This window comes from Gavia stellata, chromosome 6 (genome assembly GCF_030936135.1).
Source record: "Gavia stellata isolate bGavSte3 chromosome 6, bGavSte3.hap2, whole genome shotgun sequence".
NCBI classification, from domain to species: Eukaryota; Metazoa; Chordata; class Aves; order Gaviiformes; family Gaviidae; genus Gavia; species Gavia stellata.
The window spans coordinates 8,980,621-9,005,560 of record NC_082599.1 but is presented as its reverse complement, the minus strand read 5'-3'; the positions used below and the strand labels follow the sequence as shown (position 1 = coordinate 9,005,560).

At 40.8% G+C, this 24,940-nt stretch overlaps 1 protein-coding gene across 2 annotated transcripts in view; it reads right to left on the bottom strand.

Moving 5' to 3' along the window:
* The window catches only part of DPP6 (dipeptidyl peptidase like 6), a 422,729-nt gene that overhangs the window by 169,986 nt on the left and 227,803 nt on the right, over window positions 1–24,940 (bottom strand). For both annotated transcript variants that reach the window (XM_059819117.1, XM_059819118.1), the window contains exons 2-3: window positions 11,848–11,962; window positions 4,931–5,029 (exon numbers count right to left, since the gene is read on the bottom strand). In XM_059819117.1, coding sequence (XP_059675100.1) covers window positions 4,931–5,029; window positions 11,848–11,962 — 214 coding nt within the window. The remainder of the gene's footprint in view (window positions 1–4,930; window positions 5,030–11,847; window positions 11,963–24,940) is intronic.

Sequence of the window (24,940 nt, the reverse complement as noted above, 5' to 3'; positions counted from 1 at the left end):
TACATGATGATTTTTTTCAGCATGGTAAATAAAACTTATTAGTTCTAGGTCATTAAATTCAATATTAGACTTTAAAAGAGTCTAGAGATTCTATGATGTTATTAGTAAAACATGCAATAAAACATATGTGCTTCAGTATTAAAGATAAAAGAATTACTCTATTGTATTTAGATATTAGTTATCAGTGCATTTTTCAGAAAAACTTTTGAGATGAAAGCCTAGATGCCATCCTCAGATGCGAGCTAGGCATGCGGTGGTTCTGGCTCTCACTGAGTGGCAGGTTGCCAAATGACTGAGCCATTTCTGAAAATGGCATTCAGAGACTTTTGCTAATTTGCCCACTATTCCTCTTTGGACAAGAATAAATACCATTTAGCCAGTGTTGCAGGTGAAGCAAGTGGGCAGGGACCTCGGAGAGAAGGGCTTGATTTTCAGATTTTTTTTAGTCAACTTCCTTTGACCCCGAACACGTCCTTTGGTGTCCCGTGCCTCAGTGCTTCTCACTGCTTGAATATACCGGGATCTTCACTTCAACCTTCATTCTTTTTGTTTGGCTACAACCTCTCTGCAAGGACTGTCTCGCCGTGTCTGTCCAGTGTCTAGCACAAAGAAGATGCACTCCTAGTTGGAGCCTCCAGTCACTAACGTACAGCCAAAAATCCTGGCAACAGCCACTGCTACATACACTCTGTCTTGCAAGATGCTAACAGCAAGCCTGGAAAAACATCCTCCAAGAAGTGAGTAATGACAATACATTGCATCTAACCAATTGCAATAACCATGGGCAGTATATTATAGGCTGCTATTATGTTTTTCTAACTACAACAGCAGCCAAGTACTTTCAGTGTGGGCAAAAGGTATTTGCCATTAAGTACAAAGACAGAAGATAAGCATAAGTCTCTGCAACTGGTGTATACAATTCGGTCTCTACTGCTTACTTTGACATTGGGCATGATGCTGCCTCCTCGTGAAAAAGTAGGAGTGCTCCTGAGATGCTGGGGTCAGATTCACAGCTGACAGGAATCACTGCAGCTCCATGGGGCCACAAAGACCTCATAACCCAACTGGCTTCTCAGGCCAGGTCCAGGTAATGACTATGAATTATTGTTTTCAGGACGAATCAGTCAACTGAGCTGCTCTTCAGCACAAAATGCCGGCATCCCTCTTTATCCTGGTCTTTGTCCACCATTACGGGAACATTGCAGCATCCCAGTGAGCTTTTCAGAAACCTGAGCTAAAAACCTGTGCGAGAGGAATTACAGGAAAAGCCTAGTAATTGTGAAGCCTAATTACAAAGTAATGTGGCGCTTGAGAGCAGAACTGCCGAGCAGTTAGAGACTAGACTAACGAGTGGGCCATCTGTCATCCGTGAGAGGGCTAACGAAAGGCCGGCACAGGACACTCCTGACAGGGTATGGAGGAGGATATGCAAACGAGGAAATGTCCAAACACAACATTTAAGATACACAGTATGAAATGAGCTGCTAATTGGAGCTCGCATGCATGCTTAGCATATGGACAACATCATTATAGTTGTACAGTAAAGGGAAGTTCACAATAGAGGATGGTAACAGAATGGCGCAGAGCGTGATGCACCCAGTGATGAGCGGAAGAGCACAGGAGGAGGCATGGGACGGATGGGGCTGGAACAGAGATGCAGTTCGGATTCTTTGCACTTGGTCTGCAGGGTAGGGGGATGCCATTTGATCACCAGCACAATCTCAAATTTCCCGTACTACATTGCTATATACCCACTATACTATACCATATATACCATACTATATTACTTCATATTATGTTGTCCTGAAGAGTGAAACCTTCACAATAAATCCAGGATTTAGTTACACTACACTGCAAATCTAAGTGATAGCAGTCCCTGGAAGTGGAACTAGAAACAAACTCTGGAGCAGTCAGTTCTGGTCTATGAATTCATTGCTCCCCTTCGGAGCACTCTTAACTGAGTCAACGGCAACAATGGTCAGGGCAGTAGAAGACAGCAGCTGATTAAACAAAATATTCTTTCCTCTCCCTAAACCAGTGGATAAAAATGCAAACTGGAATTTGAAATGACAGTGGCATCACAGAAATTCTAAGAGGTTCAGAGTTCCATCTTGGGCACATCTCTCACTTCGTGCAAGTAAATTTAATTGCAATTCCAATAAAAAAAGATGCAAACATATCCACTAACCGGCCATGAGCTGCGACTGAAACAGCTTAGAGAAAGCCTGTAATCTTTGCACTGAAAGTGTAGTTATGTCAGCTTTGAGACTGGTTCTCTTCTTTTTTTTTTTTTTCCCCCAGCTCCTTTGAAATCAATGGAATGACAGAGCTATCAATCAGAAATACATTATTTTTCCACTTGCCCACTGCAAATCAAGAAAATGCTTAAACATCAGCTCATCCCATCAGTTTCAGTGAGCTTTCAGCATATTTTTAAGTGCCAACCTGAATATAAATACTTTTTTTTTTTTTTACACTTGCTCTAAGACTCATTCAAGTCAAAGGAAAGACCTTGCTCCTTCAGAGGGTTTGAATCAGCCCCTCACTTACTGAGAAGAACACAGATATTTTACTGACTGAACTATTTGCGAAGCAAATCCCTCAGATGATTCAAACACTCCTAAACACGCAACATGCTTCATCTTTGGCAAGGCTACCAAACTCCCATCTTCTGCAATAATGAAGAGGGAAAGGAAGGAAATAGAGCTTTGAAGAGCCAAGAGGACTGAATTTTGCAGATCTCTGAATGACCATGATATTTTGCTATATAATTAATAGGAGAAGAATGGGAAGAAGGGCAGACAACAGCTACCTATATTTTAACAATTGTGCAGATCCCCCACAAAATGTCAACTCATTTTGTGAGTTGACATGCAATTTTAAACATGCAATTTTTAAATATGCAATTTTTCTGCTAAGGCTGTCCAGCATTCCTGTTACACTGAGTTTTATTAGTTTGGCTTTGGCATTTTCCGAGTCTTTCATTTGCATTCTAAAAACTGGAATAAGAGACCAATAGCAACATGTGCTTGGGAATCTGGTTACTGGTCTTTCATCTTGCTTATCAGGGACCTTAATCAAGATTTCACCACTTAGCCAGCTAGAGAAATCTGTGAAAAGCAACTATAATGCCGAAAGGTAATTAATGTTGTAAAATGTCTTTGGGTCCTTGGATGAATGACATTGCAGATTTGCGTCTTGCCCTTAGATGCAAAGTCACCCTTGGGTAAATCTACAGAATATCTATTAGCTTCATAAAATTTCTCTATCAGTATCAGTGGTATTAGTAGCACAGCAACAGAACAAGTCCTTCTAAAATACCTATGCATGTTTGCACAACACTACTTTGTGCTTTGTCCTCTACAGAAACAATATTTTAGAAATTTCAGATCAGGCAAGACTGATGGTAAACTGCGCTGGAGCCAGTGAGAGTACATGGGAGGACAGAGATAGATTTTAAAACATTCAAGATTGGAGTCTTAATAAAAGTTTATATGATGCCAGTATGTGATCGTAATTGGAAAAGCATGGGAAATACTGTTTTTTTCACAGAAGACGGCAGTTTTGTGGAAAATATGCCTTACATCTTTGTAAAGCTATACTCATCAGAGGGGGTATGTTATACATAGCTCCATGGCAATACTTCATTCTCTGGTCCTGCAAAAGTTTATTTAATTTACTATCATTCACTCATACTCTAGCAAATAAAGAAAATAGCAGTAAAAGTCTCGAAGACCCACCTCTTCCTTCATTAGGGCCATTAGGGCTATCAGTGCTAAAAAAAGGATGCTAGACAAATAATTTTGAATTGCAATGCAGCTAATATTTCCACTATCCTTATTCCCAGAGAATGGTTATGGGAAGCACCATTGTCCCAGAGTATGCAACCTGAAAAAGAGCTCCTGCCCATCGGCAGGTGTGTTTGTGAAGATGCGTATTGTTTGCAGTTGCTTTCCCCTGTAGTTGAATTGGTGGGAGAAGTCGCAGACAACTGTGCTGAGGGTGGCTGGGGAATGTGTTAATTCAGCACTACCCTTTAACACTCTCTTTTCATTACAGGTATTAAAATTGTTCCCAATAGGCATAACAGACAAGGAAAGCCAAACACAAGACAGGATTTGATCCAGTTCCCCATTAAATTCAAAAGAAAAACTAGTAACTTCAGTGGTAATAGAAGCTGGACTGGAACCTACATGAACAGCATACCACAAATCATTTTATTCTCGCCAAAGCTTGTTCAGACTGCAGCAATTTCCAGCAAGAGCTAGAATCTACATGCCCCAAAACAGCTCTACTCCAGCAAATACCTTGTGCATTAATTCAAGTATTATTTGGTTTTCTCCTGACTAGAAAACATAAGGCAGCAGAGGATAAAAAGAGCACATGGCTCGTGTGCAAGCACCAGCCCAGCTGCTGCCGGACCACTGTTTGCCTGTTGCTTAGCAATGCTTCTCCTCTCTGCAGGGAATATAAACCTGAAGTTTTGTTTATGGTAAAATAATGACTGTGATAGAGCTCCAACCACTTCTTCCACCAACATGCTACATCACCTACTGAAGGCTGGAAGCCCTTTGGGACAAAGACTGCAGTTTTCAATGACTAGCTATGAGCCCACTGGAGAGCCTTAAATGAAAAATTGTAATAACAGAGCAGTGGTGTTTGCATGTTTATCTGGAGGACAGCTGGAATAGGAATTTGAGGATTGAATTTTTGGGCATGGTTCCGGGCAACCAGCTCTAGCTGCCCTTGCTTGAGCAGAGAGTTGAACAAGATGATCTCTTGAGGTCCCTTCCAACCTCAACCACTCCTTGATTCTGTAATTTCAGGAGCAAATAAAGAACAGGAGGAATAAAGAACTAAATAAAAAAGAGACACCCAGAGAGCGAGAAAGAAAAGCAAAGACACTGCGACATGTTTATGCCTCACTCACCAGTTATCCATTTAACCTCTGGGTCATGAATTTTGAAATCATCACTGAAGAGATCTTCCACTGTTATCTTCTTCTTCTGAGACAAGCTGTTATCCTCAACTGTAAAACATTCAAAAACAAACTGCCATTACTTCTACTTTGAAATGTATCTGGAAGTACAGCAACTGTGAATAGTGCCATATCATATCTCATTCGGAAACAGCCCACATAAAGCTTTCTGTTGCACATAATCCTCTTCCCATTGTCAGTGTTATAAAAGGACCACGTAGTGGTTCACAAACAGAAATCTCCTGGTTATTTATGGCTGGTCTCAGCAACCACAAAAAGACCAAGATATGGTCCAAACCACATAATTTTTTGACATAACCTGATCAAAAAAGATTTTAAAAGTCATGAAAACACATCTATAGATGTCGTAGTGCTATATAATACTGACTATTCCAAAGAAAATTAAAGCTACTTAACACTAAGACTATCCTGAAATCATTAGTTAAATTTAAAAAAAATAATTAAAAGTGACTAAGTTTTTATAGCTTATATTTTCATTTCCTTAAAAACTGTCACTCAGAAACACAGTTGGAAAGGTATTTAGCCCTATAAGGGCTCAGACAGATTACTTCAGGAATTCACAAAATATTTTCCATGGGTATCAGACACCTGACTGCAGAAATATTTTTGAAAAATCTATGAGACATAACCCTAAATCCATAGGTGTTGCATAGCTGGCTCATACTAATTTTCATTTTTAATGCAAGGGTATACAGTTTCATTTGCAAGCATGGAAATCTAGACAGCTTTTAAATTGAAGTACCAGACTGCCAGTTTAAGATGCTGTAAGATCAACTTGTAATAAACAGTGTCCTTCAGTTAGTTCATTCTTCCTAACTTTACTCTGTAGCACTCTCTGTTTCCCACAAAGAAATACTTGCTGCCTATCTTCCTTCGCTGTCCTTCATATAGTCCTCTCCATGCTTCTCGTGATTCAGTCAGAGATTGCCAAAAAATTTGTGATGCAAAACACAATTGGAAGAAAATGCAGAACTGTCTGCGTATATATCATTGTTAAAAGGATATCTGTCTCATCTAGGATGCCACCAAGACTAAACACGCATGAGTCAAACCAAATAAAACCAAGGCACAAATTTAACCACTTGAAATTTGCCACAGGTAGCATCTTCTCCTGTGCCAAAATTATACCTTCTCATTTCTATCACCACCTCTCTGCTATGTAACAATTCTCACAAACACAACACAGAAGCTCCTGGGCCTGTAATTGAAGTGTTTACGTTGAATCAATGGATTCTTGGGCCTTACAGGTGAAAAGTGTATATATTACATCACAGAACCCACTATAGAGCGGGTACTTAGTTAATAGGAAAATGGATTTTTATTTTCTCAAAGCTGAAATTTTTAGAGAAAAACTGAAACCAACAATTTTGTTTAACATATTCTTTCTTCTCTTTTTTCTCCCAACAGTAATTTTTTTTTGTTATGACAAGCAGTCACCTTCTATGAATAATTTATTTCCAACATTCAATTTTTTGCTGAAAAGATAATTTCATGGAAACCTTTCAGTCAGTATAAACACATTTGCTCTTTAAAGGAACACATGTGGCCACATTCTGAGTATTTCCACAGCAGGTATGTGTGCTTCAGCATTTCTCCTCACTACTGCATCCTCATGCCTGAGGTCTATTGGTATCATGCAGCCTTAGCTATCTTTAACATTTTTTAGTACTAAACTTGTTACACTGAACACACTGGTGATTAGAAACAGTGGAAACAGACCCTGTGAAGCCATCAGAGAGAAAAAGCCTTCTTTACTACACTAAATTGAAGCCCATGAGCTACATGAGACCACTGAAAATTACCTACAAACAATGTTTGGTTCCACTAAAAGGTGTTTCAATATAAACTGTATTTTTTACCAAATTAAATTATATTCTTCAATTTTCATATTTTTTCCAAGTCTGATTGAAGTTTCAATCACACCACTCAATGTGGCTTCCAAATAGCAAGATGCATTAATACAAGCCCTCAGCCAAATCCCTCTTTGCGACAGCATTATGGCGAATTCTTCCATTAAAATGGAAAATATAGGTCAGAGGAACTCCAGGAAACTGCTCCAATTGGTTCCCACCATGGTGCAAGGTCCCAGCACTGGATACCCATGGAGCTCAGGCGGTGCAATGCAGGAGGTCGGAGCCCACGTACAGCCCTGGGCTTACAGCTGTTTCAGGCGGCGCTTCCCAAATGCCACCCTGAGGAACACAGACACCCTCTTCCCCACGGTGACAGCATAAGGACAGGCACAAGAAAACCTCTGTGCTGGAGATTTGGGAAGGGGAAGAGTGGGAATCCCTTCTCATTCCCTCTTTCTGTGCGGGATGGAGACAGCCAGTCCGGGAGCTGCACCACCTCTATACCTCCACACACTTCAAATTCCTGATAAGGAACAGCAGGAAGAGGGAGCGGTAGCAAGTGAAGCATGCACACCCAGGAGCCTCCATAAGGCATGTTTCTTGTTGAGAAAGCTTACTAGGTGATGCATTTGGCTGTCTGACAGCATGCTGAGAGTTAATGCTATGCAATGGCTACCTCAGTACCATCTCTGAAAAATGTTTCCTATGAATTTTGTAAAAATTTTAATGTGGAGTTGGGTGTACTTTCTTTTTTTCAGCTAAAGGTCAGATTTGAAAGGAGCGAACTTGATGTATATCTCCAGAAAGATTTAAATATCAGGAACAGATGTGCAAAAAGCCCTTGTTTGCCTCCATTTCCAAACAGAAGGGACTAGAAAGCAGCCTTTTCCTTAGTAAAATGTCTAATGGCATTTTGGGGAGGTTTTTTTAATAAAAATTTCTGTAGGATTGAGTCCTCTCTTCAGCTTTGAGGTGTGTGTGCACATAACTATAAACTTTTGAGTGTGTTTATACAAGTACAACACTGCTAGGGCGGGACCCATACAGGTCCCATATGCTGTGACAAGTGAGCAGCCGCCAATTAGGAAAGGCTCATTCCCACAATTTTATCATTTGTATAAATAGCTTCACATTTTTCAAAGGTGGGTGGAATGGCAGGAGTCACACGCACAAGAAAACGGAGTCCTTCAGCATAGGCAATTGCATGCCTGCGGTATACTATAGTGTAATGAAATGCAAGCTTTCACCAGTTACTGCTTCTTTTGAGAATGTTGTTCTAGAATACCAAAGGATATACAAATCACAGAAATGTTGAAATTTTATTGGGATTTTATAAAATAAGACCTAAGCGTTAGCTAGCAATAAAGCACTGCTATTGTAATTACAATGTCTGCTGAATGCAAAGAGCACTGTTCCCACTTTATGAGCTAATCCTAAAGCAGGGTGAGTGACCTGCCTCTGAGAAACCCAAACCAGTAGGGATTTCAGCCTTTCTGAAGCTGAATCCAGAGTTAAAACCTTCTTTAAAGGTTTGGGCTGATTTGCAAAAGAATGTTGAAGACATATATAAATCCTTTTTTTCCTCAATTATTAAATACCTTAATCAGCATCTGTTCTGCTAAGCAAACCTTCCCCATTCCCCACTCTACCACTCATTCTTGGTTTTGCAGGAGTCTATCCCAACTTTCACAGTATTAGGAAATACCACCACCACAATGCAAGTTATGGGTCCACTTTTCTTTGTCTGAACACGGACTACAAGCCTGGATGCTGCACTTTATCGCATACATGCCCCAAATTACTCTCTGTAGGAATAGAATAGAATAGAATAGCATAGCATAGCATAACATAGCATAACATAGCACGATGTTCAGCACTGGGTTTAGAGCATCTCTGCATTGCATACCTTGGTGTTGCACTGCAAAATGGGCCTTCAAACTAACAGCAAAATACTTAAGAGAAGAATGGTTTCCCAGACAGGGAGAGAGCTAAGATAGACAGGTACAAGTAAGGAATTCAGAGATAAAATTCAAAAGGATATTTGCACTAGCAGGACAGTGTCAGGCTGGACTCCAACATTATCATCAGAAGGAAGACTTAAAAAATTTGAAGTATTTGCCAGCACTGTGCTCTGCTGTGCCAGACTGTATCACCTTGCTTTAGACATTTCCAGTGAAGAGGTTTGGGTTTTTTTCTGATGCCACTCACATTTGGCAGCAGCTCCCCATCCCATGAACCTCCACAAAACTGCTTCTCCTCCTTCATTCCTGGTCCTCCTCTCCCTTCCTCACCTCTTGTTCAAATATCCATTACTTATTTTTGCAGCTTGACTACCAAAGGATGAACATTTCTCTTCCAGTGAACTATTTTATGGCAGGTAAATGTCTGCTTCTCCTTTTGGACAGGCTCCTTTATCTTCCCCACTCCCACCTTGTTGGGACGTGCTATCCCCAGTGAGGATTAGCAATGTAATACTTTTTATCTTTGTCAAGTCAGCCTCAATATCTCACTTAGCACTGGCTAGTGGGAAATGCCTGTGAAATGAGCCTCCTCTCACCCTGTACCATAGCGCATCTTCGTAACAAGCTCCAGGGCCAGTGGTCCAAGAGAAGACTAAACTCAGCTGCTGCCAAGCCACAGCAGCAACCTAAGCCATCTATTTTACCCTTGGCAGAGTCTCACCATGAAGCAGTCTGGATCCATAATATAAACAGAAGCAGTACTGAGCTTAGAGTTTTTGCATTTGCATGTAGGACACAGTTCTGAAACACCATCAGGGAAGAAAAACCAACACAAACCCAGTTTTAGCAAACCAGGTAATTAGAAATCTCAAAAAACGTGAATGGAAATTTTAGCATAGAAAATGACTTTGCATATTCCTAAGTTTTTAGCACTGAGACTCTCTCAGTTGTTGCTAAGTACATACTAATAACTGTGTGATTTATGTGTATACATGTGTACGCATACATACATGCTCAGTACACCTTTTCTGTCTGGGCACTTACCTGGACAACAGCACTGCAGTATCTATACTCATAATAGCCATTAGTGATTTTATGTATGATTTTCTTATGGAGAAGTGGGAGTAGAGTTCAGGAGAAGTCCTAAATGAGGTCCACAGTATAGCACAGAATTGAAACCAGAGCTGTTAATTCCTCACCAGATATCATTCTGAGCATCCTTATAAAGAAATCATTATTACAAGTGGTCTTGTAAAAGGAAAGGCTTGTGACTTAGACTGTATTTAGGACTTTACAGGTATGTTTATGCTTCTCTCCATGTATCCATCTATATGGAATCCTGCTCTTCAATGGAAGTGGCACCCATGTCCTCATCTATGCAGTGCGAGCCACTGACAGCTTCTTGAAGCCCACAAGTACAGGTTTAGGAATCTAGGCTTCAGCGTGCATTTTTGAGAAGTCTGGGACTGCACTTCTGTAAAATAGAAGGCGACATTTCCATACCTAACGAGTAAGGGACAATATTCGTCACTGCAAATAAATGGTGCCTGATGTGCGTACAGTCCACGGACCATGCCCCAAAACATCTCAGAGAGGAACTGCACTGTCCAAAGGTGTTAAATCTGAACCCTAGTGAAAGTAATTTAAAAAATGATCCTTAATTAAGTTTAACCTTAAGTAATTTAATTTCTTAATTATGCTGGCATGACCATTAGCTACTTACATTTACATTGAAAACTTCAGGATAGCATGAAATAAACTGAACATGGCATGACGATAAATAACCAGAAGGATAACGTAGTGGTTGTTTCACTCATTTTCAAATTAACTCAGTGCAGTCCTGTATTTCTTGATTTATGACTGTCTCCATACAGCGGGACTGTGGGATAAGAACTGAGTCAGGGAAGATGGCCCAGATCTGCTGAACTGCATGTCAGTTCACACGCTATGAGCTAGAAATTTCTGCCCCACAACTTCCATCTCATTTTTCCACTTCACTGTCTTGTGTTCTTCCATTTCCTACGGTTTCATTTCTCCCTTGCCTCCGTTCCCCTCCTCAGCTCTGTGCTCTCTGTCCTGCTGTCCCCTAGAACCACTCGCAGGTACTCATCCAAGAAGGAGACCCTTTTCTTCTCCTCTGCGTCCCTCTGCAGGGGACCTTCTGCCTCCTCCTGTGTTTTGCAGCTGCTCACCCTTTCTGACACTGAATTCTCTTTTCTATGTCTCGCTCGCATTTCTCTCATTCATTTGTCTTTTCGTAGTCAGATCACAAGCTTCTCAGAGCTAGAAAAGCACGTTATTTCTACTCCGTAAGTAGTCATGGAAATTTACAGGGCTGTATAAATATGTAATAATCAATAATCATAATGATGTACATTAAAATTCAAGCCTAGCACCTCAGCAGCTACTGTAAGAGAAGTAATTTACAGAGGTTATGTGCACAGAACTTCGCTGAAACTTGGTAAGGGGATTAACTTAAAGAATCCCTTATTGGGAAGTTACTAATTATTTGCTGTGGTGAAGTGCTATCTGGCACATAGTTATCTGGAATTCCTTTGTAAAGCTGGAATACTATGGTCTGATGTAAAAATCAATACAGCTGAATGGGATGGGATTTAGCTGCCTAAGCACAGGCATCTAATGCCATTTTAGATGCTCCAGGATATGGCCCCCAACTGGCGGCTGCTGCTCCATGTGGGCATGAACTTCAGGAAGTCCCGTGTCCTAACTGACTGCCCTGTGTAGACATCTCTCATATCCTGGCACATCTAAAATGACACTCCCCATCTGTGTTTAGGCAACCAAGTTTCACCCTTGTACCTTCAGCTCAGTGGCCCTGATCTTTGAATAGAAATGTAAAACTCTAAAATAATCTACCTAAGAACGGTCTTGAACTCATCTCACATCAAGCTAAAGAACAGGAAGGATGATTCCTTTGATGTTGACTTTGCAGTCGGTTTGCAATTCCTTTACCCTTGGAAATGTAAAATTATAGAAGAAAACAAAATGGAAGTGAGTTAAAGGTTGTAAATACCTGGTGTCAGGAGTATAACAGAGGTGACAATCAGGGAGCAGATAACGAGAATAACAAGTAAGGCAATTGCAATTCCTTTCCAGTTTCTTTGAGGAGGATTACTCCCCACCAGCTCCTAGAAACATCAAAGGAAAATAAACATTTAGAAAAGGCACTTAGACAAGGAAACAAACAGCAGAATCCAAACAGCAATGTATGCCTGTAGAACCACACCACCCACCCTGCAACCACGGTAGGTGAAGCCCATAAGCCAAATACAATTCATGCCATTATAATTCGTTGTGGTATTAATTGAATCCATCCCAAGTCAGATTATACAATGAATAAATGCAATGCACTCATAGGACGCTCAGTAGTGTAACCCACACTTCGCACCACCTCCTCACATAATGGGCACCAGCCGCCCACACCAGCACTCATTTAAACTCGCTTATCAAAAGCCAATTTCCTACCAACCCTCAGTAAGTCTGGCAATAAAGAGCTTTACAGTAACTTCCAAGAGACTTTTATAATAAGATGCCAGAGAAGAATACAGGAAGATAAATAATTCACAGGGGCATGTATGGAGATAAAAATCAATAAGGATATCCCCATGGTGAACTTTTCTGCCTTCCCAGAAAACATCACATCTCCTCAAGCCATCTTGCATGCATTCCTAGGTTGTTAGGTCTAAGGACATGAAGATAGGCTTCACGTCTAGCATACACATTAAATTTAATCACGTCCTTAAAACTTTAGGATAAAAGCTCCATCACTATTCACTGATTAGCATTGACTTCACTGCGGTTGTACCATATGTTCTGTCTATGAGGTATACAGCACCCCTGCTCTTGAGACTGAGGTTTTTATGAAGTGCTGTGTTTGCATTCACAAGATCTTAAATATTTATTGCACTTTATCCCTTTCATGCTTTTTGCTGGGTTCCCCTTAGCACTGCGCATTAAATGTGATTTCATGCACGCATTGAAACATCCCCAGGAACTGTATGAAGTATCAGTGCACTCCACTTTCCTGGAAGGCTGAATTCACGCAAGAGACGTGGCCTCAGAGCCAGAACAACCCTGGATGCTCCTCTTCCTTGTTGACCTCACCAATTTAGAATTTTCACCTCATTTCCCATATTATGAAGAATGGTGGGTCTAAGACAGACCTGCTGGTACTTCTTTAAAATATTCTCCTTTTTTCCTTTTTTAATTTTGTCAGGAAAACAAAAAGCTTCATAATAGACTAAGTTCTTCTGTAATTCAGAGAGCTTGTTTCACCTACTGTAACTTTTTCTTATACACAGCAACATGACGTGAACCTGGAGGTCAGGCAAACCTCACAGTTTTGATTTAAGAAAACACTGGAAAATATTTTTCAACTTTTTCCATCAAGAATACATTTCACAGAAAAAGATATTGTCGAGACTCTCTTCCTATGTGTTTGGGGATCTAGCCATTACAAAGGCTATAAATCTGCAATGGAAAGCCTGGTTTGAGGCTTTAAACATCTGAGGTAGCATCTGTATTTCATTATTTATTCTTGTTATGGAAAAGACACAATGGTTCTCTTCCCTCTGGCAAAGAGGGGTAGAGGTTAGCACCCCTTCCCCTCCTTGCCTTCCCCTCATTTGCACTTGGCTTTCTATTTGAAATGAAAAACAATTACAAGGAAAAAAAATATAGTTTATTATTCTCACTGGAGAAAAATCAGAAAAGTAGGTCAGGAGCCTTGAGAAATGCAATTTTGCCAACAAACAAACAGAAAGAATATAAATACTTGCATTTTTATAGCTTCTTCACCCTAAGCCCCAATACAAATATTAATTAATTTAGTCTTCTCACACCTTTTTTAGGAAACTGTTATAGTTCCCATTTTTCAGGTGATGCAAATAGGCTCAAAAGAGAGTCTTTGACTTTCCCACACACAAACTGAGAAATAAAGCCGGCAAAAGAATCCAGGTCTTCTTAGTAAGTGGCAGAAACATCCTTCCTTTCACAGCAGGGCACAGTGGGACCTAGAGGGGTAACAGGAGAACTGGGGAGAAGCAGCTGAGAAACCACAGGGCTTCTACCCAGTCAAGCCCTAAAAGTGTCTGAAGGACAGAGGTAAGACGCGGGCAGCACTACAGGACTGCTGGCAGCAGTCACATTCCTGAAAATAATCTAACAACCCTCCCCCCACCAAATGGTCAGAAGTTTTAAAATTGAAAAAAATAGTTCACAGACTTGAATTAGATCTACAAACAGAGATGTAGTTCAAAAGCTTAATAAAACCTTGCATTAAATGAAGTTTCCCCATCCATGAGTCCCAGTGTGATAGAAAACCACACACGTGCTTAAGCTTTCAGGATATCAGTACTTCCACTGAATCCATTATCACATCATAATCCCATTAATTCTTCAGTCATCCAATCAATATTTGAGCAAAATCACAATAAAAAAGACTCGAAATTTCTAGTGTATCAAGAGGAGGAAAACTATTCATAAACAAAACTTTGGGGTTTAATACACTGCAAGGAAGCAGAAAGGAACATTTTGACTTTATTTTCAAAATTCCATCAAGAAATTTCCCCTGATAAGAAGCAAGAAGAGATAAATGACATTTCAAATACATGCTTTCTTCAGCATAGGTTTGGAAAGCAGCTTTTTTGTTCTTCCCAGTCATTTGAAGTCTCTTTCAATGGAATCACTTACAGTAAATCTGCTGCACACACATCATACCATATATATGCTAACACTGATATCTTAGAGCTTTCCTATCTGTATTTCCAGAGGGGTGTTGCTGTGTCACTGCGACCAGTTTTTACTTCCAGGAGATTACAGCCTCACCACCGGTCCATGATACCCCATGCCCTTGGCAGCAAACTCCCACCTCGTCAACAGGAGATCCCACAAGCGGACGTCAGCTGCCTAGTCACCTTGCTCAGGAAAGCCTCTCTGCTTGGGACCAAAGCCAGGAAGGTGTTTAATTAAGCCCTAGGCAGGTACAGATTCAAGCACGTAAACAATGTTCTTGAAGTGGCACCTCAAAAGGTTTGTTTCCAACGCACAGCACAAAGCTATAATTTGCCCATTCCTGAAAGATCCCAGCTTGCAGATGTAAATACAGAGATCTAAACCAAAGAGCGAGCAGATATCCTTGGTGAACCATGGCTGTTAATCCTAAAGATACCACTTCGGTTTTAATACTGAAATCTGAGCATATTACACAAGTGGAAATTAAACAAGCACATACAATTTCTGCTCTGACAAAATGATTCTACTAAAAGCAGGATAAAAGAAAACATTAAAACAAAGTCACTCATCAGTAGGATTCACCCGCTTCTCGTGAAGAAGTAACGCAACGCCTGCATGACCTCTGCAAGCAAGCTGAAGCCCTTCAATCTGTTTTTCCCCTTTTTTTTCTTTGCTGTTTGTTTTCCACCCCCTTCTTTCTCTTACATAAAACCTTAATTGTTTTTGGATTAGGAAAGTAAAACAGATGTTACCACAGGTTTTAACATAAGCACACTTCATTGATGTTGCATATTAAAAACTGTAAATGTTATCACTTTCATCTTCATTTATGATTGAAAAATAACGCTACCCACCTGTGAAGTTGACTTTGAAGCCATAAATCCAGACATCTACAGTATTTTAAGACTCTAAAATACTGATCTGTGATGACATATTTTCCTGCCTGTGAAAGAATCACTGTACTGACATGTTATGGATGAAGGCTGGATGTGCGCCAATCCAAGATGCTGTTAACAAAATTATTTCTGGCATGTTTATTTGAAACCTGCCAAAAGTCTGCCAGCATGGTGGCCATATCAGAATAATAGAATAGCTTCTTAAAACAAAAACTCATCAGGCACAACTTCTTTTTTTTTAATAGCCATGTCTATTGCTAAATGAAAGACGGACAATATAGACATCACTTGTCAAGTATTGGTATTATTTAATAAAAGCTGAACATCCTGGACCAAAATCTCTGAAGGATCGATAGAGGGATGGTCATGGTGGGCCTTTTAGTCCTTTTCAACATGGATTGCCACTTTTGTGCAACAACTACAAAACCTAGGAGTATTATACTGCAATATATACATTCCAGACACATGTGCTGTATGTGAGGGCCCTTGCTGAAGCAGGTGACACTGGGCCATGGCTACAGACAGGAGACCAAGATCTCCTCTCAGTTACACCAGCATAAAGAAAAAAAAAGAAAAAGAAAAGGGAAAAAACTAAGAAATGAATGGTATGAAACAAAAGCAGTTGCAAGATCCCTTATTGTCTTCAGAGGTGCCAAGATGGGTTTTACAGCAAGATGTCGTACGGTTTCCATACCTGCCATTCTTGCAAGCTCTGCTTCTTGCTTTTTTTGATTTGCTTCTAAATTTTAACTAAATAACCTGAAATACTACACACTCACAAACACAGTAAATGAAATCTTCTAGCAAGCTTGTCAACACACAGTTAATCGAGGAATATGCATTCTACCTTCAACTCATGCTACCTTGTTCTGAATTAAAACTTTTGCCTGATGCCATAACATAGTGAGTGCAACATCTCTGGCGAGTCAGCTCACCAGTTTCAGAACATGGCCCAGAATAAAAACTTTGCTGAGGAATTAAGGTGCGGGAGCACTGTTGTCCCTTGCAAAAACTCCTATGACGTTCAGTGGAAAAATAATCTTGCCGTTAGTCAGTTCTTTATAAGACAAAATTGCTGCAGATTATAACTGTTAAACAATACAACAAATGAGAAGAAGAATGGGTAACCCATACGGTTAGATTGTTAACCTTGTGTTGCAAAAAAGAAATATTAATTGCAATGATAATGGCAGTAAACTAGATGCATTGCAGTGATAACAGCGGGAGGTTTGCTGAGGCCACTGGTTATATTGCTGATCGATACTGCCTTACTGTCTCATCACACTCCTTTGCCTGTCTGGATCCTCTGCTGCTCTCCTGCCTTAAATTTAGGATGGAGGTTCTTTGTGGGCAAGAATCATTTTTGGTACCCTGCCTGGCACAGTGGAGACCTCAATCACCAAAGAACTTAGGCAGTATCATAATGCGGGTAAACAATAATAAGCATGTAACTGCATCCTTCTCAGCTCTGAATTCAAGCTGAGTTACTTTTGTTTGGGGTATTTTTATTTGTTTGCTTTCGTTTCCTTCTCCTCCCCTCCTGCTGCTACAGACCACCCTGAGCTGTGCTCCAGCTGAAGCGTGAAGCTGAACAGCAATCCGTTTGCAGATAGGCTCAGAGAGCCTGAGGCCACAGTGAACTCAGTTGTTCAGATGCTAAAGGTGACACTTTAGAGTGAGAGGAATAAAAACTTGGTCTGTTTTCACAAATGAGGCATGGCATGTGTGTGGGCTTTCCTGCAAAACCCCAACAGAAAGATTCAGAGGGATAAAACCATCCTGCCTGTTGCGGTGATGAAAGACAGCTACGTTATGGTTTTCTTCATCTTCTGTTGATAGTAATTGCTTTTACTAATAGGGAACAATAACTTAATAACAGTTAACTTCTTTTCTGTCTACTCCCCAGCACTGTGAGAAAAATCTTTTACCCCGCACACAATGCAACAGACTGTCCTGCCCTGCATTTCTGGGAGGCTCTTTTATGAATGCCCTAAAGCCACTCATTTTGGACCTGAGCTCCATCTGCTCTCACAATTTTCTGCAAAGTGCACATACGCAAATGCTTTGAGGCTGGGCATTAATGGGGTGTTTGAGAGCAAGTGAGGAAAAGGCTGTATCCATAACACTTAGCCCTTTGTAAAAATAAACCTTGCATCTTTTATGCTTTGACAGAGCTTTCAGTCTTACATGCTTCTATTACAAAGCCAATAGGAGAAAATGAATGCCATCTGCACCTTACACCTAACTGTTCGCTTTAACAGATGATGGGTCTTCCACAGTTTTAGAGCACCAGATCCTCAGCTAGCATTGACTGACACAGATCATTGGCTCCACTGGCGCAAAGCCAGTCTGTGTCAGCTACAAATAAAACCCAGAGCAACTTCTAAATTAAAAAAAAACTGTAAAAACATCTAAATACAGTAATATCTGGGATTCCTAGCTGTACTGTATTGTGGAAATGGATATTTAATAACTTCCCATCATTTTTATGAGCATTATGATGAAACAGTTTTGGATCCCCTCCAGACGTAGCAGCACTAAAAGATTAATTTAGCATCTCTATATTTTGAACTGGCATCTCACATGGCTTTTGTACGCAAGTATAGTAACCACACTGCAACATCCTCCTATCCCTTTACAACGTACAAATAAGCAGTGTTGCCATTTGAAGCATTCCTAAATTATTCATAGTGCTTAAGGACAAAGTGAATACATGGAATTTCCAAAATAAATTAGAAGTTGGGAATGTAGACTCCGAAATTCTGCCAGAAGCCTATTCTCAAGGTGACAAAAACTGAAGCTGAGAACACCAGCTGGATCCGTTGCACTAAGCATGGCTCCAGCCAAGGGCATGGCCATATTCTGACTCATGCCCAAGAGAAAGGAGATGGCAACGTTGTACTTGTGTACAACACACGACATATGTGATTAGAGATACTTCTAGCCAAGAATTGTAATGGTCTTGATTTAATGTCATCTTATTAATCTTCTTCACTTTCCCACTATCAGTTTGGTTCATTCATCTGCTGTAACCCAGATGTTTTTATAGCACCTGGCGCAGTGGGACTGCGAATCCTCACAGAGGCCCTTAGCTGCTACTGTAATTCAAGTCATAATTAAAGATCCATTCCCAATAGTGACACAGTCCATAAAATCAACAGCATTTATTTGATTTTATTTCAGTGTTTGATATAAGCACACACACTCATCCACTAAAACAGAACCAAATCATCTCCTCGGGTGAAATATCTGCCATGGCACCAGTAAAACTTGGTTTGATGCTTAGAATTTTTTTCCATCAGAGTCTGTGTTATCACCAGATCTGTGTAAAGGCTTGGCAAGCCCAAATGCCACAGATTATATCACTGATCCCAGGACCCCTGCATGCTACAGCACTTGCTTAGCTCCAGTTTTTCCACTGTAATGCTCTGACAGCCTGGCTCCCTCCAAACTGACCCACAACGCACACATGAGCTTTGAAACAGTTCACACCCATGCAGAAAGCATCTGCAAAAGGTGATGTAGCCAAGGTGTGTCAGGATGACATCTCTCTACTCTATTTCTTGAAGAATTATCTCAAGAAATGGGAAACGACGCTTCTCTGCATGATTTGAGAGCTTGGCAAAACCACCTTTCAGCTTTGTCGTCTCCCCTAATTCCAACAAAATGCCATTCTGCTTACATTTGTAAAAAGGCAACTACAATTTTTTCTGAAACAGTATTTCAGGAAAAAAAAAAATATCATTCAATTTATGACTCTGAAGACCAAGGAAGAATTTGTGATAGGGGAAATAGTGAGGTGTTTAATCTCCCTGGGTAGAAAGACAGCATTAGAAATTCTGTTTAATATTATAGTTTACTAACTCCTAGGCATTTTTTTTTCTGCAATCTAGTTTGTAAATAATTTGTTTCTAAATGGTACAGGCAGGAAAACACAAGGTGAACAAAATACAATTCCTAAATAATTTGTTTGGGAACAATGTGAGAAACAGCCGTGAAGACAGCCGAGTTTTGAGGTTGCTGTGCTGCAGAGACAGTGGGAAGAGGAATACGAAAAAGGTGTCTACAGCAGCGGGGAAGAAAACTGGTTTATCAATTTCATTTTGCACTCTCCTGAGGTGTCCTTCAAACTCAGGATGCAGAAATTGCACTGCGTGCTAAGAAAGTTAAAAATTACCTTGCTGGGTTACTTGCAAACACTTCTGCGATAAGGTAATTATTACATGAATTCATGTGTGAATTAAAGCAGCGGGAGGCTAGGGGAGGGTCGCTCCGTTGGTCGACATATGTAACTCTCATTAACATGCAGCAAAGCTTCATGCATGTATAGAGAAGTAAATACCAGAAAGAAAGAGAGAAGCACCCTCAGTACAACCTACCATGCCAACCACCATCTGCCATGACTATCTGAAACACATCAGCTGCTTTTTGTTTCAAATACATTTCTCTCACCATCACTTCTTACAGGATGATGGGATTTCAGAGGAGGTCCCTGGCTGGCATGAGGAATGCAAGGTGATGGCTCCTGAAGGTCCCACAGCCATGGGAGCAGTTGGGCAAACCAGGTCAGAGACAGGATTGACTCCCCGAGTTCTGGAGTTACATGGGGAGGTGAGGGACATGGACAGACCGAGGGGCAAGAGGATGGCGTGGGATGGCACTGCAGGGAGGAGGAGCCTGCAGTGACAACTCAGAGCTGTTTTGGGGGAGAGAATATTCGATCAGAGCCCATAATAATGGAATTTCAAAAGTAATGAAAGTTACCTGAACCTCCATGAAGAGACACAACATAAAATGCTTTTACTTACTGAACAAAGAAAAATGTCCAAACTAATAAGCATGTGATGATAAAATCTGTTTTGTGTGCTCACTAAAACACTCTCCGAATTTAGTAAAGAACCAGTAAACCCCACATATTTCTGTCTTCCGTGGACTCAAGTGATGTGTGTTTCACAAAAAAGTTGAGTTCAGTAGGAAAAAAAAAATCCTTCAAATACGCCAGTAGGATCTCACACGAGAGAAAAACTACTCCCCGTTTCAAGCCAGAACCCACCCTTATTGAGGTCAATAACAACATTTTTAGTAGCATGCCTGAGTCCTTTAATCTTTTCCATACATTATAAATTAATCAGATTATGGTGCTGGATTTCTCAAGCATCTGAGTATCCTATTAAAATCAAAGTATAGTGTAGGAGGTGTGTAAACTGCAAATTCCAGAGTTATTGTGGATGCTCAAATTCACAGATTATTTTTCTACATTTTCTACCCAACTTTCTTTTCAAGCACCAGTCTTTTACTGTTTTGAAAAATACAAATTGTTTGCTGTATGGATGTTCCAAAGACAACGCAATTGCATTATTCATTATTGTAGCAATATTTCTATTAAGATGCAGCTTATCTTATAATTTTACCTGTAAGAGAATCTTAATATTCTGTTGTTTCTAGGATCAAGTCATATTTGATATGTGGGTCTCTAATGCTGTTTCCATCTATAGTTCATAGACAAGATTTTAATGAAAATTATAGAAGAAATTTTCTTCTCTGATACAAAATTTAACAACGTTGAGCAATGGAAAAACAGTGTGTAAGTGTGGGCCTGTATTTTACACAATGCTTTTAAATGACAAGACATTAGCACTTCTTAGAGTAGGACGCAGTATGAAGGCTCTTCTCTCCTGGCTAAGTCCCCTTCTCCCCAGCCTGTACAGCTAAGATCTTTTTGCTTAGTCTCTCTTCTTCTCATCTCCTGAATCTTTCATTCCTGGTTTCATAAGTAAATACAAACCAGTAAATCAAGCAAACCAAAATCTGTTCTCTTGTCCCAAGGGCAATTAGCAGAGCACACCTCTCACCCACAACAGCCAAACCCTCTTATGCCGCAGCGTAGCATGACCCTTTCGCAACTTCGCTACCAAAACAGTCCCTGGCCCACTCTGAACCCCAGGCTTTGCTGCAGCAGTCCTGGGACAGTCCTGCTAGTCACGGGCCGAAACAGTGCCTGGGAGCACGCAAACAAACCACGCCAGTGATCACCTATGCTTGGTCCCCGGCACCCCTCCAGGTTACTTCACCGTATAAATGCAGCCCTAAACTCCATCTGAATCCAAAATCCTAAACCTAAGCTACAGTCCCCAACTCACCCCCAGTTCTGCAATTCTTACTCTCAAGGAAAATCGTTTGCTTGAGCTCGTACCGCTACTCACGCAGAAGTAAGGAGCGAGGGACACGGCAGCAAAAGGACAGCTGTCTTTTCCATTTTTATAATGTTAACTATTTCTTTCTGGCTAGCAGCAGCCTGTGCTGACTTTTGTGAGCGTTGCTGGGATGATGTGGCAGGGAGCAGAGTCCACAGGCTGCAAGACTGTCCTCAAAACGGCTGGGAGACATCTCAGTTCTCCTAATAGGGTTTGCTTGGGCTTTTCTCAGATATTCTTGAACAAGAAATCACTTAATTGATACCCTGATCTGGCGTTCATGAAGTTTAAAAAAAAAAGTCTTAATTGCCCCTGGCCCTTGTCCAGCTCTAGCTTAGGAAAACCGTAGTTTGAAGAATTACAGCTCTTCGAAGGGTACTCAGGCTTTTGGCGTGAGATGCCAGCGGGCTGGCTCAGCACCGCGTGCTGCCGTCAGGCAAAGTGACTCCAAGGTCTCCAAAGGTTTACGAGTCTTATGCTTGGTCTGTTTTAATTGATTTCTATTTTTACTAAGGTTCTCACAGCACATTACAAAGAGCTTTGCAAAGTCGTTTATTTTCATTTTCAAAACTTTCTGGGAGGCAGTAAACACGCCCAACAAACAGTAAGTCATTTTTCCTCAGGAAAGCAAGATGCCAACTTTCTTTCCCATACTGGGCTGTGTTAACTGTGGCACACCACCACAGGAGCACGACTTCTCGTATTGAAAGAACGCTTTTCTTGCTTGTTTTTCATTTGAAAGAAATAGCCTTAATTCAATACAATCCTTAGACTCAGTAAGTGAATTACAGAATGGAACTGAGACATCCACGTTCCCACTCAAAAACAAAAAGCAAAACTGACTGACACACAAATTGCAATTTTTTTCTCCTAGAAGATCTATTTCACAAGGGCCACTGCCACCCAGGAGCAAAGCCACTGCATTATCATGATAATTTTTAATCTCCCTGCACAATTCATGTTAGCATCTTAACAGCACTGACAAAAGCACCTCTTCTCCTGAATCATGCTGCTGGTTTATCTGTCTGCTTTTCACTGGCTTCAAGCCGTAAAATTTCCACTGTAATAAAAATTCTTCCTTTCATTTTGTGACTCTCTCAATTCTGACATCAAAGTGAGAGAATGTGGGTTATAAAGGTCCCCTTTGTTTTGGGAACTGAAGTTAAATGTAGGGATAACATATTGATTGAAACATGCTGTAGGATCTGAAAAGAGAAGAATCACCCAAGCAGACACAATGACTTGTGTGTGGCAGTATCATTGCATCCCATGAAAAAATGCTCCAGAGATGGGAAGGAAACAGGCAAGTGTCCAAGAAAGGAGTTTCTTCTCTGCACCTCACCAACCTGTTATTCTCTCAAGAAGCAGGGTTTGGCTTCTGAAGTTAAAGGGTCTTAAGAGACCCAGCAGACAGAGAGAGCCATCTCCACATTTCGCTCACCGGAGCTTCAGATCAACTCCTGATTTAAACACACCTAAAAAGGTCTTCTGTCTTCATTTCCCTGGCCATCTCCCTCACTTTTCAAGACTTAAAAACATCCTAAACTCATGCGATGCTGCAAAAAACCTTCCAGTAGAGACTTCCCTACCAAGCACCCTGCCTAGCCCTCTCACGTGGTGCTGCAAACACCACATTGCACCACGCACAGGCCAGTGTCCCCAGAGGTGTTCAGATCCTTAATTCCCTGTGGCTTCACCAGGAGTCAGGCACAGACACACTCCTGAGGACCTGGGCCTTGGTGCCTCTCTTCTCCCTATCAAAATTCAAAGATAAAACTCTTCCACAACTAATAAAAGAGTTCAGAAGTGATCACACATGTAGCAGTGGGAGAAGGCAAACGATGGGGGCTGAGTCACCGGTATTTTTAAAGAGAGAGACGAGCGTTAGCACAGCCAGGATTTCATTTACCATGTGAAAAAACTGTTCAGAGCAGAATGGGAACTCTACCAATTAATATACTCTACAGATGTGTCTTTCCAATAAGTATAGAGTTACAGGGATCATTTTTCTTTGACACACACCATAAGGGAATGAAAAGGTTAACGTAGTGTATGTGAGTACATTTTAAAAAATCAATTTAAGGGAATTTTCTCTGCTGTAAATTAGGCTCTGGCACCAGGGAAAACCATCAAACTCAAATTAACAAAAGGAACAAAAGAATTTAATTTAAAACTACGTTGTGATTGTATTGCTCATGGGTGCACACACAAAAATCAGCAACATGCGTTTCGTTTTTACCTTCTTCGATTACAAAAAGGCCATTATCAGTGAAAGATCATGTTGAATCATAATTAGAAACAGAACTCTCCCTCCTACCAGCCCGCACAGCTCAACGTTTTCTGTAATGCAATATAAAGTCATTTTGGTTAGAAATCCCATTTGTCAGCTCTCCTCACATTCACTAGATTGCGACCCCTCTACCTCCAGTCACAAGGCTTCTGTATACTCAGAAAAAGCGGGGTTTGGCTTCTGAGCTCCAGACTTCCCAGTCAGCAAGACTTTACATTCACCTAGCTGCAGATGAAGAAACTTAAGGGCAAAAATGATGAAGCTATTGGACTCACGGTATCTGTATAGAAGATCTGAACCAAAGTTTTCAGGTTTCCACTAATTTTAACTGGCAGGAGGGTGAATATTGCCACAGGGTCTTAATTCCCCATTATCTGATTTGTAAACTATGGACTCCTCTCCCCCTCACAACAACTACACATAGGGTATCTTCTTTACCTGGGGAGAAGAGGACACCCAGCAGTACAGTGACATTCACACTCAAAGCTACAATAAGAACACATCCTTGAGGTGACACAGCTCCACATGACATTTCCCAAAATTATCACGAGTCATAGCCCTTGTGCTTTTCTCAACTGACGTTTGCTATCACCAAACTCAGGAATTGAAAGGTGGTGCTGAAGACGGAAAGATTTTGTGACATGTTTTGCATCAATGAAGTGAAGAAAGAATATGACACAACTGATCTGTGCTCACACGTTGGCCGATATGCTGGTTGCCAAAAGATATCAGCAGCACTATGAAGGGACAGACAGATCATATGAGCTACTCAAGATAAATCAGCGCATTATTTTCCTTCCACTTCATTGACATAAATACCTGCATTGTTCCCCTTGTGTATTCAACAGCCTTTCATCTGGTCCATCACTGAAACCTCCCTCTGTAAAGAGCAGATAATTGTCAATGTAGAGAATCTGTTATGTAATGGTGACAGGTGAATCTTCAACCATTGCCAAATGCTGCCTTGAGGAAGAGAGACCAATGCTGTTCTCC